Source organism: Onychostruthus taczanowskii, unplaced genomic scaffold (genome assembly GCF_017590055.1).
Source record: "Onychostruthus taczanowskii isolate IOZ18803 unplaced genomic scaffold, ASM1759005v1 scaffold33, whole genome shotgun sequence".
Lineage (NCBI taxonomy): Eukaryota > Metazoa > Chordata > Aves > Passeriformes > Passeridae > Onychostruthus > Onychostruthus taczanowskii.
In genome coordinates this window covers 1,195,431-1,212,357 of record NW_024500683.1, presented here as the reverse complement: position 1 = coordinate 1,212,357, position 16,927 = coordinate 1,195,431, and the positions used below count along the sequence as shown (strand labels likewise).

At 37.8% G+C, this 16,927-nt stretch overlaps 1 protein-coding gene across 1 annotated transcript in view; it reads right to left on the bottom strand.

The window, feature by feature from the left end:
• Window positions 1-16,927, bottom strand: part of COL12A1 (collagen type XII alpha 1 chain) — a 97,967-nt gene that overhangs the window by 53,450 nt on the left and 27,590 nt on the right. The window contains exons 14-22 of the mRNA XM_041410635.1: window positions 10,324-10,593; window positions 8,156-8,422; window positions 6,033-6,225; window positions 4,810-4,931; window positions 2,036-2,185; window positions 1,830-1,949; window positions 1,109-1,273; window positions 773-919; window positions 13-152 (exon numbers count right to left, since the gene is read on the bottom strand). Of these exons, the coding sequence (XP_041266569.1) occupies window positions 13-152; window positions 773-919; window positions 1,109-1,273; window positions 1,830-1,949; window positions 2,036-2,185; window positions 4,810-4,931; window positions 6,033-6,225; window positions 8,156-8,422; window positions 10,324-10,593 (1,574 nt within the window). The remainder of the gene's footprint in view (window positions 1-12; window positions 153-772; window positions 920-1,108; window positions 1,274-1,829; window positions 1,950-2,035; window positions 2,186-4,809; window positions 4,932-6,032; window positions 6,226-8,155; window positions 8,423-10,323; window positions 10,594-16,927) is intronic.

Below are 16,927 nucleotides of genomic sequence, written 5' to 3'. Positions count from 1 at the left end.
TACAATACTAACCTGTTTAGGACTACCTCCAGAGGTAGGGTAATATTCTACTCTGTATCTATCAACACTCTCAGGAGGTGGGCTCCATCTCAGTCTGAAAGAACGAGGTGTTACTTCTGAAATAACTAAATTTGAAGGAGGTGGCAAATCACCTGCAAGAGGGAAGCAAATTAAAAAGATACTAATTTATCTTGTCAGAAGGGGGAAAAAAACCCACTTTGTGTTGTTGCTTATATTTCTTTTTCCTAAGGAATTCTTAAAACAACTGCATGAAAAGATAGCTTATATTAACACACTCAAGATTAAACAAGTTCCCTGTAATTCCTATTCCACCTTCAACACCTGTGTTTCACTGAAGAACCATCAGCTAACATTACTGTTTTTTCATGCTCAGCTTTGGTTTAATGTCAGGCACCATTAATACTTGAAAAGAACAGGGCTGCTAAAATTTTCCTTTTTGAATGAGTATCATCAAAAAACATGCCACAATGAATAAAAAGCTGGCACACTAAGAAAGATACTTCACAATTCTGTGGAGAAAAAGAAGACACATTCAGGAATGTCATGCTGTGTTAGTTATAACACAGTCACTGTTGGAAGGAAAGGAAGGACCCCTGCAGGGTAGTCCAGGTGGTCTGCACAACTTCCTCACACCAGCAGCTGAAAAAACAGCCCACGGCTAACACAGTGTTCCCAATAAGTAATAAAAAGGAACTAGCAGTGCAAGCACATAATAGGATAAAGAATTAAATAGACTGAAAATGTGATGTACCTGGACCTTTCACACTGTTACACAGATTCGTGGTTACATTATCAACAATGGTAGCCAGGAAAGAGAAATCTGCAACATTGTAAGCATGGATGTCGTCTGGATCTGTTGCAATCTGCTTCAATTCATTTTCATCTGCATTTTTAATACCTTACAAGAGAAGAAGAAAGCAAAACCTGTTAGAAATGATGGTCATGAAGCACAATAACATGAAATTAAGTCCCTAAACACATTCTTCAAATAACCTTTTATGTATTTATGTATGTGGCCACTTCTCTGTGGGTTTAGCAGATGAGCAGGAGGGGGTTACTGCAGGCCATGCCTTCATAGAGTACTTACCAATTGCATACAGTTCCACTCCCTCATCTCTGAGTTTTCTTGAAGGGGCAACTACATCATCTTGTGATTTGCCATCAGTGATGAGAACACCAATTTTGCGAGCTCTGGGCCTTAAGCCGGCAACTGGTTTGAAGTTGTTTTTTAAGATGAAATCCAAGGCCATTCCTAGCATGACACAAAGAAAGTAACCATCACTATTAAAGTAACCATCGCTAGTGATGTTACTAGAAAGCAACATCACTAAACTATTTTCATATAGTAGTCATAGTAAAAGAAATTAGTGCATCCTAGTGACTTCACTCTGACAACAGAGTTCCACAGTTTATTTACTTATAGAAGCATTTTGAATGTAATTGCAGCCCATCATCTAGATCTCAGCACTGATACTATTTAGGTGCTCTCCTTCCTGGTGTGCATCACCCTCCTGACTTCCACTACCCCTCCTTCTGGTTCCTGGTTATCTTCATCCCAACCCTGAAATAGAACTACCTTTCTTCTTCTCATAGGCTCAACAGCAGCACAAGCTCTTCATCACCCAAAACCTCTTCTTACACATTTCTCCTGAGTTTATAACCTATGCTGGACCTCTTCCAACCATACTGAGCTGAACTGCTAAGTCCCTTTCATCATGGACACATTTGAGTTCACTGAACAATATCAGGGTCAGCTACTAGAATCATTTTCACTGGAGCTAAAGTAAAATCCTGGCACTGTGACTTACCTGTTAGAGTATTGCCTCCTTTGTATGGTAAGTTGGCTACAGCCTCTAACAAAGACTGTTTGGTTCGGTAAGCATTGAGATTCCATTCTGTCCTGGGATCACCACTATACTGTGCAAGACCTGGGAAAAAAGCCACCATTTACTCAGTCATTATGTGTCTCTGTAGCAGTTATGCTCCATTTTCCTTCCAACATATGAGAACTTACCAATCTGTACTTTGTCAGGACCAATATCAAAAACTTCAACAATACGGGCAATGAAGTTCCTGATGGTTTTAAAATTTGGCCGCCCAATACTCCATGAGCCATCCACCAGCAGCACAATATCAGCTTCTGCTCTGGTTCTACATTCTAAACCTGCCGTGTCAACCAGAAAAATATAGCCTTAGCATGATGGTTTTCTTTCCCCATCCTTTTAGATGACATATGTCATGAGTTAACTTCCAAAATAGCTCTGTTTTATTCACTGGCACTCCATCAAGTATGACCTATTTGAGAGCATTATTCACACTAGTCAGTGGTTCCATGGCAAAAGCTGTCTAAATTCCTTCATGTATGTTTCCTTTTAAAAATAAGCCTTTGCAAATGTCAAGGCCAGTGCTCTCTCTCTATTGTCATGTTATTGTCTGTTTTGGCCTTTAAATACAGCTGATGACTTATTTCAGAAGTTTTGTACAAGACTACTAAATGAACCACTGATATGGCAGTAAGCACTATTAGATTATACAGTTTTATGGTATTGTCACATATAGCTAAACTACTGATTAATTTGGAACCATGTAAAAGTGGGATTAACACTATGCATTACAATAACTTTCAAATCAATAGCATTCTTCAAATTTCAGGGGAAAAAGACATAATAATACGTGTGGTATAGAAGTTCACATGTACAGAAAAGAAAGAGCACAATCCAGAGAAGACACACAAGCATAAACACAGGTCAAGAGATACAGAGGGAAGAAGAACAAACATTCATATAAAGCTGCAATGTTCTCTAAAGGTAGGAAGTTATTTCAGATATCTTCAGTTTACAAATTACAAAATAAAATATGCATCATATTGTTCTCATCACAAGGAAAATCACAAAATATTTATACAAAACAGAATGACACAATAATTTTATCCACAGCCATTAAAAAAAAAAAAAAAAAAAGCCAAAATCCTTTCTCTCTTTTTTCCTGTAGATTTTGTTACCAGCTGCAAATTTTCTGGCTTCCTGCCATCAGAGCTTCTGGTCTTTATATGGAAGAAATCCCATTGAGAAAAATCATCCACACTCATCACAGTTGAAAGATATTGTGATTTCATATATGTTCCACAGAACTGATCCAACACTGTAGACTCATGAATATAACTATTCCATGTACCTGGGGGTTAAAAGCATGATCCTCTTCTGCACAGAAAATATAGATCTAGTCTTTAGTCAGGACAATAAAATCAGTTGGGAGTAGGGTTTAAGTCAGACTATGTTAGTTCAAAAAATTGCATGCATAACTTTAGTATGAAAGTTAAAGTTAACTTTATGTACAATAAAAAAGTTAATCTATTTTGACTTTTATGTTTCTTCCAACATACTGTAGTCCCTCACATGGAAAATTCTAGTAAATGTGCCAGATCTAGTGTGATTTTTTTCCCCCATTAATAAATAATTTACTGTTACATTTGCAGTCCAAGATATAAATTAATTTTTCACATTAACCATGACTCAAATCTATGCATTAATAAAACTAATTAGCTTAAAGAGTATAACACAGAAGACAGAAATGAGAGCTACTATAACAAAAAATAACAAACCACTCTTCGTGCAATTTTTTTGCTGCCAGCCTTATTAAAGCTTTAGTCTAATGCCACTGATGGCCTGTTTTAGGGGATTTTTTTCAGTTTTACTCTCTATTATTAGACAGAATAGGACACCAGTTATTTAGGAAGTTTCTAAAAATGTTTCAATAAAGTCAGATACAAGATGAGTACTTTTTATATAGCCTAATGTGAGCTAAGCAAAAACAATATAGTCAACTGTCAGAAACCTTTTTTGCTTTATTTAATACTGAAAGGGCTTTTCAGTTAGGTTTTTTCTCCTCACCAAATTCTCTCTGATTGTTATCCAAGCATTGAAATGGCAGAGGAGAAAAGGCTTTACCTATTCATGTATACTTGGCTATTCAGAAGCAGACCTGCTTTTTTATGCTTTCCATGAAGGACTGAGCCCTGAAACCTTCTTCAGGTGGAATAATTGAGGGTATGATGATCACAAATATTAACATGCAGAGGCCTATTAACCACACCAAAGGGAGGCAAATACTATAATATTCACAGAAATCTTGAAAGAAAGGTTTAATAGCTACAGGTTTACTAGTGAGAAGCTCCCAAGGAGATACTGGAGAGCATTCTGCAATTGCTTCTGTGAAAAAGTCTCCTCCTACTATAGAAAAAAACCCAAAAGACTAAACAATGATTATGTTGAATATAAACTTAAATAATATACATTAACACACATTCCCAACTATCAGATCTTTGTTCGTTTTATCATCTTAGTCTAAAAAGCAAAAGTCACCATTTAAGGACAAGAAAAGGGCCAACAATCTGCTTAAAATTCCTTGTTCTACTCCTGTGAAGACCCCTGTAGATGAGCCATGATCTCTGTTCAAAAATTTGACCTTACGTGATCTAACACAGATGTGGACAGCTTGAAAATGCAATGCAGATGGCTTTGAATAATCAGCAAAACACAGATTGCCTGCATTATCATCTTTGTAAGATCATCTGGAGGGTGCAGAGGACTAGAACTGTGAACTGGGTCATGCTTTGTGGTCATTTCAGAACAGGGTTTATATCATCAGGGAAGGGAATATATTGAATCCTGTAAACAAGTATGTATGTGCATTAAGAAAACAAAAAGGAAATGTAGTAAACTTTTTATCTTTTTTTTTTTTAATCCAAAATACAAGACTGCCTTTTTCTCAATATTCAGTCATGTTTACCTCTAGATAAAAATGGCTCCGTAGTAGTATCTGAAAGGGTGGTCATCTCTTGTCCAACCAGAGGGTTGCTCTCTCCTCCTTCAAACATCCCAAAAACATTTACCTTATAGGTAGTTCCTGCCCTGAAATAGTCAAAGAGGTGTTCTTTAACTAAAGTCATTTGGCTAGTTAAATACTAAACACTTATTAAATTCTCACAGGAAAAAATACTTCATGGAAAAGAAGGTGGTAAAACATGAAGCCCAAATACCGGATCTTCCACAAGACATTGATGTTTCAACAATTTAAAAGCTGTTTTTACATTCTATACTTAAATTTATAGCCTTCCTTATTGAAGTTATTTAATTCTGTGAAGAGAAAGTGTCCAGGCAGCCAGAGATGAGGCTAGGAAACCTAAAGTCCGGATATAATCAAATCAGGCCAGAGACACCAGGGCAACAAGAAAAGTTTCTATGGTACATTGATAATAAAAGGAAGACTAGGGAGAAAATGGGCCCCCTCCAGAAGAAAACAAGGGACCTGGTTACCCAGGATGTAGAGAAGGCTGAGGTACTAGATTATATTTTTGCCTCAATTTTCACTGAAAAGTGCTCCAGCCACACTGCTGGAAGGTCACAGAGGGCAAATTAAGGGACTGGGAGTGATGCCTGGGCTGCATCACAAGAAGCGACCAGCAGGTCAGGGGAGTTCATTGTCACCCTCTATTCTGCTCATGTGAAACCCCACCTGAAGTACAGTGTCCAGCTCTGGAGCCACCAATAAAAGAGCTTGGATCTCTTGTCCAGAGGAAGATCAAAAAGATGATCAGAGGGATGGAATACTTATGCTGTGAAGGCTAAACTAAGCATCTTTTGAGAAACATGAGACAAGAAACTTTTGAGAGGAAACTTTAGAAATCCCAAATGTCCTTCATTATTCCATTATCTTTCTCATGTGTGAAATACAGAATACAATTCCAGCTGATATCTTTGCCTCCTTCAGTTCCTGTGAGAACACCACAAGTGATGTAAATAGATAATCTTAGAAAGAAATCTACCAGGTACCTTTCAGAGATGGCATAACAGGATTTTCATAGTTAATTGACAAAATTACTTGTCTAACTTACAGTAGATTTTGCCAGGCATTTCAATACCAGATCACGATTAAACAAAATCCTATGCCATAGTTATTTAAAGGGAAAAAACCAAAACAAAACAAAAACCAATATGAGGGAGCAACCACACCTAAGCTCCTCCAATACTACTGTGCTGTCATATGGCCCCACTATTAATTCTCCAAGGCTCCCATCATCTTCAGTAGGGTGGAAAGTTACTTTGTAGCCCTTCACTCTCCCTGGGGCTGGCTCCCAGGTTACTCGGAAGCTTGACATAGTTGAATCAGAAGTTCTCAGATTTCGAGGTGGCTTAAAGGGAGAGGCTGAAAGGGTGAGAAACAAAAGAGTTTCGATCAGGTCTGCACATGTCAAAAAATCAACAAGTATGCTTTTATGTATATATATATATATATGTATGTATATATATATATATATATGCAAATCTAGTATTAGTGACAGTCCTAAGCTCTTTACTCCTTTCTTTAGACACAAAGGCAAGTATTAAGAGTCTTAAGTGTCTTAAGTGTCAGGAATCTCATCTATCTAACCAATAGGTATGTGGGCTAAGTCTCTTTTTGCGGCTCCCTCTGCAGTCAGTGTACTGAGGGATAAATTGCCTGGCAGCTAAAGCAATTTCACCAACCACAGGTGTGGCAGTGTGTCAAAAACCAATTCTTCTGAGGAGCGCCAGCCAAACAGCTTGAGGTTTTTAGGCCAAGAGCAACTTCCTCCGAAGACAAACAGCTGCCCATTGCAGGGCAGTACTCACAGACAATGGTTAACAAGCTGTTGCTAACTTCTGCATTTTGTGCAACTTTTGCTTGTGTGCAACTCTAAAGTACAGTCATGGAAAATAATGCATCAGTGTAAGCTCAAAGTTAAAAAAAAAAAAAAAGTGAATTAGAGTAAACAAAAAGCTACCAGTATAGCTTTGGCCTGAAAGACATAGTCCCTGTGTCTATGCAATTGTCTAGCTGTAGGCAAAAGATCATAAACACCTTCAAAATGTGAATTCTGCTGAGAAACAGTAGATACATTCCTACTCACAAGGAAAAGTACAGATTCCCTCTCTCATCTCTCATCATACACCCTGAATTATCATGATAACTTCAACTAAAAAGATTACTCAGGCCTCACTTGCTTCCAAAGAGTGATTACTGCCACAGTTATTTAGACTGAAAGCAGAGGCATATCTGTATCAAGATGCAAAGTTCAAAAATCAAAAGCAGCTGGATGATCTAAAATTTATCTCAGTATAATTTTCAGCATTAAACAAGTATGTATTGGTCAAGAGCTGATCAAGTTTTCGTGACTCCTTTATATCAACCACATTTTAGATAAACAAGAAACCTTTATTCAATAACTGAGGTACTGATATCTCCACTGTTAGGACACCTTTATCTTACTTTCTGTCATTCAATATAACATATATTCAGAAAACAGAGAATCGCATGAGCTATCTACAGAGTACCTCTGTGAATGGCACTAGTGTCAGACAGGCAGAAACATCCTGAAAAAGATTCTCTTTAGGTAATAGCTTTCCATCTATGGAAGCAGAAAACTGACACTAAATCTGGTTGATCTGAACACATAAAGAACATTTACTTACAAAACATAAGACCAGCATCACATTCCTACTAAAGGTAGAGTAGAAAATGAGTTTTGCTTTTTCCACAAAAATGCCCTCACTGAGATTTAATAAACATTTTAAAATTTCAGTTTCTGAGGGAGAAGACGGCCTGTCCAAAAGACCATGAAGTCAGACTTCCACAGATGAATCTTCAAAATTGTCTGCTGCCCCTTTTTAGTACCTTGGATTTTCCACAGAAAATATGGTGACCAGAGAAGACAAACCTAAATTACAGGATGCTGGGTAGCTATTTAATCAATACCCACAAGCAAAAGGAAAAATATGCAACAGCTGACAACACTCAATTAAGTAGCCTGTCTTCCTCACAAAACACCTTGTTTGAACTTCTGATGACAGCATTTCAAAACAATTCTAATATTTTCAAACAGATTTTACACTGTACTTACACCTTTTAATATCAACAGTAAAAAGCTGTACTCAGGCTATGCCACAATGAAATCTCAAACAAATCAAACTGTCTTCTCAACTCATAATATTTTCTTCAATTTTCCTGTCAATTCATGATCTTGGCAGATTCCACCATGCTTTTCTGTGTTTCCTGTTTAATAATTTTAAGCACAAAACTTGCATTATGAAATCCTGGTCAACCTCGTGGTACATACCTGTTGTTCCTTCTCCTTTTCTTGATTTGCCGTGTCCAAAATCATAAATTGGAACAACAGTTAGGTCATATGTAGTGCGGGGCTTAAGTCTCTTTAACACTATGCTGGTAGCAGGAGCATTTACTCTTCCAGACATTTGCCTTCCTCCGCTGCGCGCTCTGTAGTTCACACGGTAAGACAAGACTTTCCCAGGCGAAGGCTTCCACGTAAGTCTCATTGTATTTTCTGTCTCGTTGTCTACTGTCAGAGTCCTGGCATTTGGTGACACTTTTCAGTGTAAAAATATGGATAAATTTTTACTTTATCATATACAGATATATTCAAATGCATGACTACAAAATTAGTTCTGCTGTGCTAAAAAATAAAATTGCCCTTTTTAAAATTCCAGTATCTGATTGTGGAGAAGACACAGGGGAATCTCACAGGCCATTGTTAATTATTTTTTAATGATAATGGACTAAACAAATAGAAGTGTGGTTTTCACTACTGAGACCAAAAAGGGGGAAGTATAAATCACATGATGACACAGCATAATTGGGAGTTTTAATTTGTCGTGTTTCTCAGCAATCCATTAAATAATGGATTCCGCACTTTCAAATGAAAATGATAAATTGTAAAGTCATCGATTTTCATGAACACGATTGATTTTTCATGCCATTGATTTTTCATGTCCTATAGATTTTCTAAGTTTTGACTTTACAAGTCTGATAAGGTACTGGTGAATACCTAAGCAGCTGGCTGTTGAACCCCATGCATACTGTCCTTCAAATAGAGGTGAGTGACTTTCCAAATGCTTGGAAAATCACTCATCACAACATAGCATATGTGCTGAAATAGGCCCTTGAACTAATAAAGCATTTTCTCGACAAATTGCAGCATTCAGCTTCTAAGAGATATTTTCCAGACTGTACAAATGGTATAAATAATCCTGAGTGAACTGACAGCTATGCAGTGCTGGCTGTCAGCCAAAATAAGCCATCTAGATTTTGGGAAAGCTGAACCCTCTTGGCATGGTGGAATCGGTCAATATTTCAAAGCACAGTAAGGCAGGCTTTGTAGTTCCTAGGAACTGACAATTTCTAATTGTGTGTATACCAGAAAGATACAATAGTTTCAGGCTATTAGCCCCAGGTGTGGGGCTATTGATAGGCCTAACAGCAAGTTCCCTCAGTCAGCACACAGAGTCAGCACCAATGATAAGGCTAGTCTACCCACCTAACCTGGAAAAACTAGAATAGCTAGTGTTGCTGTGCTTGAACAAAGAAGGAAGCCGTGGGACAGCAGTCTGCTTTGACTCTGGGGAGTCAGCTCTTACTAACAGCAGCAATCACTACTCTTGCAAAACCTTAAGAACGACTTCACTGGGTCAAGGACAAAGGTTAACGTAATTCAGCAGCCTGTCTCCAACAGTAGTCAAAACAGATGCTTAGGACAGAGCACAAGAACATGTAAACACACATGATGCTTCCCCAGAGCCCTCCCTCAGGCTTTGTCTTCACATGGCCCCTTTAGGCAAACAGAAATGTCAAGCCTTATCCAGGACATCCCTTCATTCATTCTGACTCCTTTACTTGCAGTTCCTGCTACACAGAAACAAGCCATTCCTGGTCTCTGTGTTTTTTCACTTTGCCTACACTGAAGGAGAGGCTTGAGCCCGCTTTGACAAATATAACATAATGTTTGGCAAATAAGAAAAAGAAGAGCCCCAGAAAGGTGAATAACAAACATCAAAATCACCCAGTGAGCCTCAGTTTGAGACTGTGAAGATTGGAATGGCAGTAACCTGGAAAGGAAACTCATTGATTCTGTGGGAATGCACCCCATCTTTCCTCCTTGCTCTATCCATATTTCCTTCATCTGATTTTCAGCAGTCACACCAAACATATAAAAGGCTGAATTCAGAGTAATATGCAGACCAAATCATATCTTAACTTGGAAGTAATTCTTGCTGCATCCAAACCAATGGATTTTTGATAGGCTATTTTATGATTTTTGTAGGTTATTTTATGGTCCAACAAAATGTCAAAATTGGCTGAGCTGAGGTGGCATTTTTGTTTGGAAAAATTTTTCATTAAAAAAAAGGAGGAAAAATAAGGTCCATTTTCTTTAAAAATTATAATTTCATCCATAACATAATGTTACAAATGGTGGTAATGTATTACACTTACCATCAGTAAAAGCCTCTCCTTCAACTGGGTCTCCTTCTCCACTGCTGTAGGCTGCATATACGGAAATCCTGTATTTAGTCTCTGGCTCCAAGCCTTCTATCACAGCATCAACTGTATTTCCAGGGACTCTCTTCTCTCCCATGGTGTCATCATAATGTGATTTCCATACTATCCTGTAATGGTCAACTGTTCCTGGAGCTGGTGTCCATGATAACCCAACTGTAGTGTCAGTTATGTCTGTGGTAACCAAATTACGTGGTGAACCGCGTTCTGCAAGAAAGAAAACAGCAAATTGTCTCTTAAACACAAATAGCAAAAGTTAGCAAAGTACAATGTAAAAGTCCAATGATCTTAAGAACTAAACCAAAATTTTCTCATCAATATTATTTTCAATAACATACAATGGTAGTCCCAAGATAAAATATATTAAGGTTTCAACAAAATGCTTAAAGCAAACTTTAGACTATGAATGATCCTATCCTTACCATGTAAGATACTTAGCAGTCATGCTTTACAATATGAAAAATAAAAATGGCAGTATTCAAAGACATGGAATGAAGCCAGTGCTTAAATGTGGTGCAGCTCCCTTAGGCAAATTTTAACTCTCAAAAAAATTATTTTATTTCACTCATTCATTTTCATTGTTGTGTGTGTAACTTTTTTCCTGGGGTTAAATAATGGAGATTTTTCACAGAATCACAGAATCTGTTCAGCTGGAAGGGACCCAGAAGGATCATCAACTACCGGACCTGCACAGCACCATCCCCAGGAGTCGCATCATGTTCCTGAGAGAATTGTCCACACACTTCTCAAACTCAGTCAGGCTTGGTGCTGTGACCACATCCCTGTTCCAGTGTCCAGCCACCTTTTTATAATATCCAACCTAAACCTCCCCAGACACAAATTCAGGCCATTCCCTTGGTCCTGTCACTGGTCACCACAGAAAAGAGATCAGTGCCTGCTCCTGTCTTCGCTCTCACATTCAACTTTCCATCAGAAAGGACTTGCAGATCCCTTTCCCTGGCACTGCTTTCCAGCATCTCATTCCCTGTTCTGTCCATACATCCAGCGTTGCCTATCCCAGGTGCAGAATCCAACACTTTCCTTTACTGAACTTCATATGCTTTATGATTGCCCAGGCCTCTAATCAATCAGAGTTCTTTCTCTGACAATTTTATTTTGTTATTTATTAGTACTAGTATATTCTAGAGTCCCACTTACGAGATCAGCTATTTCATTTTATGTTCACAACTAATTTGCATATGTTTACATCATCCCATACTTTAGAAAACACTCTCCATCTTTCCATTCATAAGAACTCTGCCTCTCTCCTCCCTGTAGTTTGTTTCAGCCGGTTTGGAACAAAAGAAGCAGCTCATTAATCTGTGAAATCCAGTGTCAGATGGAAATGTGAGTCTCACCTAACACACCAGAGTAATTCCTCTGCTTAAAAAGGAAGTTCATTGGTCTAAAGTGGTGCAGTGAAAGGAATGCCTCTGCTTAATGTTTAATGTACATTTATAACATATGTTCAATTTTCCTGTTGCAATGACTTGCTTTTGGTAGCAGGAAAGGAGCATTGACTGGTGGATTTAGTGCAACAGCCTCATCGTAGAAAAATCTGCAAAAGGGCTCTGTGAAACCAGATCCACACAGACAAAGAAGTACTCAATTCTTTGGTGTGTATGCTCTGTGGGATTTCTCACTCTACAGGACATTCCTGAGTGGCTCTTGCTTAGCAAGAGGACTTAAACACTTGGGGTGGCCTCATGGCATCACAGTTAAGTTTTACCCTCACTGATAAAAATATATCTTTATACTAATCCATAGCAGCCACAGGAGCAGAATCAAAATTCTTTGAACACAGAGGAATTCAATACTTATCCAATTTCCACTACCTAGTCTCATTGCAAGAACAGATCTCACTACGTTCAGAAGCCTGAAGCAGTTTTAGGCTGAGCAGCAAATTGCTCATAGTCTGAGTTTTCACTTTTCATATTCATTTGTCTTTTACTTCCGCCACAATCTGCAACATTTCCAAACACAATCCCAGTGGAGCAGAAAAATATTATCTGCAGAAAGTTTTGTTTTAGAAACATATCATTGCCAGTGCAACTTCATTAAAAGTGAGCCAACTAATCCCACTTGACTTGATGAATAGAAATTAATGTCAACCTATCAAAGATTCACCAGCTACACAGAATTCAGAATCAGAGAGTACCACAATAATCACAAAGATGACTCTCAAATACAGATAACAGACGTGTTGTGGGGGGGGGTTCTGATTTTAATTCAGTCTTAGGGTCATTCCATCATGCTTTTCTGGACACAGTTCTTTTTCTTTGTCCTAACTCTGCATCAGTTCTTAAAATTGTACCCTTCAAACTGAATTCTAGCAGCATAATATAAATTACCACAATTTATGGCATCTTCTCTTCAAATGAAGGTTAAGATACAGAGGGTTTGGTAAAGTTCAGTTAACATTTTACAATAGTGATTGCATATACTGAAAAAGTTATAGTGAAAAGGCCCAATTCAGCTTATGCTTCATGAAGTCTCACCAAATTCAGTGACTGCATTAAATGAAAGCCAGGGCAGAATCTGAACTCCAAATAACAATTTTCCTGGAAGCCTGAAAAAAAGATTTGCCTTCAAAAGTAAATTACAACAATTTTTCTGTCTGCTCTTAAGCTCCTGCTCTCAAATCGTGGCTTTTTCATACAATAAAAAAAAAAAATATTAAGGCAATCCAAATGGAAAAAATATGGAAAACCTAACTTGATAGAATGCACAGATGTCTCACAATAAAAACCTCTCTTTCCATATTTTAATGTAATATAAATACACAAGTCACTTTATTTTGGCTACTTTAAAACATGGCTCTGCCACAACATGATTTCAGTATTCAAGTATCTGCTACCACAGCACAATTTTTTGCAAGTTTACTCTTGAATACTACAGCTAATGATATATGTTGGAAATACTGCAAAAATAACCTCTTATTTAAAACCCTTATTGATTAAGTCATTATTGAGGTCATTAAATAACAGAGGAAAATAATTTGTTTGGAACGAATTATAATGAACAGCAGTTACTGTAATATGTTGGTTCTGAAAGAAATATTCTTTGGAACTAAATGTCTTTTTTATAAGTCAAGGTAAAAGAGGGAAAAGGAACTGGGATTTCTACCAAACCACTAGAACTAAATGGAAAATTTTTACTTCAAATAGTTGGAAACTGCTGACAAGACAACTTACCTACTAAGGGAAATTGGACATTTTATATGTTACTCTGCAGCTGAGAACATTTCTTCAACATAACACGCTAACTTGATTTGCACCTCACGTGTGAGGTGGAAGTTCACGCTCAGCTTTTTTTCTGCTTCACTTGATCTCCCACAGTGTTTGGGGTTTTTTTTAAATTTATTATAAGGAGAATACCTATGTTTAAGATGCACTCCCACTGTAAGTCTTAAACTGTTAGGATTCCATGAAATAATATCAATGCTGCTACACTCAGAGTCAAGAAACACATTTATCGTTCACAATAACTATGGTATAATGTGGCCACTAACAAGCATACAATGAGACCTATGAAATATTCTTCCCTTGGATTAAAACAAAATACCTAGGAATAAGGAGGAAGTGGTTCAGGGGCATAGGAACAGGGGAAGAAGCCAATGAGGTCTTAACAGCTTTTTGAGGGGAGCTTGTGTCTCCGTAAACCAGGAATGCCCCACAGAGTCTCCACACCTAGGTAACTTGCTTATATTTCATGTACACACAAAAATCTTCAACTTAAACACCTGAACCCTTTTTTTTTTTTTTTCGACTTTAGTCAATGTGTTTAGAAATTCTTGTTGAACATCCACGTCTTGCCTGCTTATTTAAACAGGAGAGTTAAGGAGCATGGAGAGACAATGCACATCATAAGAAAGAAAAGTACTGTCTGGCTAGCAAAGAACTCCTGCTTTTCCTTGACTGGAAATGGAAGCCAATATATGTTCATCACCTCATACAGCCCCTAAGACATCAGCAAAGACAGAGCTGTTTTTTTTTTAAATTATTCCCTAACAGGCATGAGTCCTATGATGCTCTGGAGCATCAAACCAGCTGGTGTAAGCACAGCTGCAAGCCATGGTGAGTATGTACACAGGAAAACAAAGTGCTTGCATGGACAGGTTAAACCGTTGCCTGGGAGAGCAAGCCAGGCACCAGCTTCAGGCCATCAGATTCACTTTGGCAGTTTTTATCTCAGAGCACTTTTCACTGCCTGCAGTCCCCTGTACAACTTTACCATCGCTTAGAGCAGACACACTTTGAAAAATTCACTTGGTAACCTTCAGTCAGGTGCTTTTATACCCTATTCTGGACTTCTGAAATGTCCAGTTTCCATATTAAGTTTTTCCACTGTAGTGTGCCAGAGACACAATATGATATTAAAGCAGTTTCCCTCTGTCCACTTGGCTTACTTCCCATAGCTCTCCAGCAATCACAGTTGTTATTGAACACAAGACTGAATCAGCTAAAATTAAAATGTTGACATTCATAAAAATCAAATGTCCTTATTCAAATGGCCTTTCCCCTCAGAGACATTTGCACAACTCCAGTTGATCTCAGTGGGATTTTTACATGCAATTTGGGCCCAAATTTTAAACAGCTTTCTGTATGTGTTTTTTTAGAACCGGGTTTCAAAATCAATCTGCAGTGGTAAATTTTGTGCAGAGCTATGTTTCATTTAAGTTAAACATAGGATTTCTGTAAGCTAGCATCCTAAAATGTCAGAATCAACTAAATAACCCTTCACTTTTAGAGGAATAGACCAAAATGTTCCGGCCTGAGTCCTGCCTTGGTTACAAAGGGCAAAAGTCAGGAGAATCCCATTGTGTCAGGAGTATCCCATTGTGTCAGTAGGCTAGATTGACACAGGGAAGGATCCAAGTGCATGCATCAGATGAGATGATAGCAGATGATACGCTAGATAGTAGATGGTTCTCTAATGGTCAAACTCCTCTCGGCACTGGAGGAGGCAGCCATTTGGGTGGGCTGACATCCCTCTCTCCACAACATAAAGTGATTAGCAACCAGCCCTCAGGCAAGCAGCAAGGGGATGTGGCCATGGTGCTGGGGAAAGCCAAAGACTTACTACACAGAGACAACTTCACATGACCCCATGAAAGCAGATTTCTTCTCTTCTGCAGAAAGGCAAGATGCCAATCAAGAGTTCTAACCCAAAACAATGGTTAGAGTAACTTTAGCCAGAGCACTCCTGAGTCCCTGATTCAGGATAATGCCAACAGGTGTTCACATTCAGTCCCTTTAATATTCTATGTCTTTTCCAAAAGTTATTCCGTTAACACTGTGAAGAAATATCTTCTTATTATTCACTCAACCTTCCCCCGCTGGGGTTTTTTTCTGATACATACTTTGTTTCCTACAAAAAACTAAGATAATTTTCCAGGGCCTCCACAATTTTCCTCAGATTATCAAGTCTGTTTCAAAGGTCACACTCAAAAATCTTGGAATGTATAATTTTAAAAATGCATGATACAGCATTAAATCTCCTGAGGACACTGAGTCCTTGTTTGTGCCAGGATGGAAGCCGCACTACACTGTCTGACCATTACGTAAAGCGCCTGCGATAGGCTAAAAATCTCATTGTAAGAAAATGTCACTTGAATTTGTACTATACTGTCTGTAGGAGGCCATTCATTTCTAAAGCATTCTTATGGTACTACAGAAACAGCAAAAAAGAATAATTTATTTAGCTAAGAACTGCTACTCATTTTCTGACCAAAAACAAGACTGCCTTCAAAATCCCCAAACCTAAACTATAAGAAATATATATAATGGAAAATTAATTCAAATTGAAAATCACCCATTTATGACAACTTTCTTCCATATCTTCTTTTGGTACAGCCTAATTCTCACCACACAGATAGCTACTTCTCAAACAGAATGGAAGGCTTGGGCCCTGTATCACTGAAACAAAGATTCTCTTTCTAAAGCAGAAGAGACAATGACATAATTATTTCTCAATTTTATTTATACTCTCCTGAATATAATACTTCTTTTTTTGTTTATTCTAAAAAGCACAAAGATAAGAAACAAAACAGGCTGACACCTCTGATAATGGAGACCAGCAACCTCACATATGCCAAATTGGTTTTTTTTACCAACAGCGTGTCTAGCCTAGGATCTTCAGTGATAGTAAGTGGAAATACTTGGAAATTTCTCAGTGCAAGCATGATTACTGAATATTTTTCTAGGGAAAAAAATGAATCAGCCTTTTTTCTAAATTTCTCTGAAAACTGTGTTTAAAAGTGTAATAACTTCCCTGATTACAGGCAGTTACTCAAATATTCTTAAAACTTTTCTGCAAACCATATAGCTGCCAGCAAAAGGACACCTAAAACAGATCTTCAGCTTTCAAGCTTTTCAGACATTTATTAGGATTAAGCATTTCTGTATTGATTGCTTAATCTAGCAATGAATTTTTTGGTTTTAAAACAACTGCAATTTATGAAAGTTAATCTGCTTTGCAGCTAATGTACAGTATGTTCTTTTCATCTGACAGTATGCATTTGGGCAGAAAATCAAATTCT